The following is a 1,320-nucleotide window of genomic DNA, read 5'->3' on the forward strand; positions in this document are numbered from 1 at the left end:
CCTGAGAGATTGCAATAGTGATTTGTTCTATTATGACTGAGGTAGGTCATATTAATTTAAAATCCAAAGTCAAAAGGTTTGGAGTTGACTTCCTGTTACTCTTGTTGACCATCATGAATTTCATGAATAATATCAGAGCACTCACCCTGGAAGGAAAAAGAAGGTATGAAATGGAAAGACAACTTGGTGGTAGAGAATAGCTCCACATGACAGCAACTAATTTTTCTGTGTGATCACGCTGCAAAGGTTGTGAGGTAATTTGCATGCTGAAGTAGAAATAGGCTTGTATAACTTTGGTTTCTCTTCTAGTTTATTAACATAATCATCATAATTTACATTTTTTCTATTGTTCTTCAGGTAGCAAAACCTGCAAAGCCAATGTATGGAGCAAATCAGTCTATGGTGTCAGAGTTTGTGTTCCTGGGACTCACCAATTCCTGGGAGATTCAACTTCTCCTCTTTGTGTTCTCCTCTAGTTTTTATATAGCAAGCACAATGGGAAACTTGCTCATTATGCTCACTGTTATCTCTGACCCTCGTTTACACTCCTCCATGTACTTTCTGTTGGCCAACCTCTCCTTCATTGACCTGGGATTTTCTACTGTCTTTTCTCCCAAGATGATTTATGACCTTTTCAGAAAGCATAAAGTTATCTCTTTTAGTGGCTGCATCACTCAGATCTTCTTCATCCACATCATTGGTGGTGTGGAGGTGGTGCTTCTCATTGCCATGGCCTTTGACAGATACGTTGCCATATGTAAGCCTCTTCATTATCTGACCATCATGAGTCCAAGGATGTGCATTTTCTTTATAGTGGCTGCCTGGATGATTGGCCTTATTCACTCCATGGTTCAACTAGCTTGTGTGGTAAACTTACCCTTCTGTGGCCCAAATGTGTTGGACAGCTTTTACTGCGACCTTCCTCAGTTGATCAAACTTGCCTGCATAGACACATATGAACTAGAGTTCATGGTCACGGCCAACAGTGGATTCATCTCTGTTGGCTCCTTCTTCATTCTGATCATTTCCTACATTGTCATCATTCTCACTGTTCAGAAACAGTCTTCAGTGGGTTCATCCAAGGCTCTGTCCACACTTTCAGCTCACATCACTGTAGTAGTCTTGTTCTTTGGTCCTTTGATGTTTTTTTATATATGGCCATTTTCCTCAACACACCTGGGTAAGTTTCTGGCTATATTTGATGCAGTTCTTACTCCTTTCCTGAATCCTGTTATTTACACATTCAGGAATCATGAAATGAGGGTTGCAATGAGGAGAGTATGCAAACAGCTAGTGAGTTACAGGAGATCTCTAAAGTGA

General features: G+C 40.4%; 1 protein-coding gene across 1 annotated transcript; it reads left to right on the plus strand.

Annotated features, from left to right (window-relative positions):
* The first annotated feature begins 378 nt into the window (after nt 1–378).
* On the plus strand, nt 379–1,320 carry LOC133066854 (olfactory receptor 4F3/4F16/4F29-like). Its single transcript, XM_061158252.1, has one exon. It carries the CDS (start codon nt 379–381, stop codon nt 1,318–1,320), a length of 942 nt encoding a protein of 313 aa, XP_061014235.1.

The sequence above is a fragment of the Dama dama genome, chromosome 12 (genome assembly GCF_033118175.1).
Source record: "Dama dama isolate Ldn47 chromosome 12, ASM3311817v1, whole genome shotgun sequence".
Taxonomy (NCBI): Eukaryota; Metazoa; Chordata; class Mammalia; order Artiodactyla; family Cervidae; genus Dama; species Dama dama.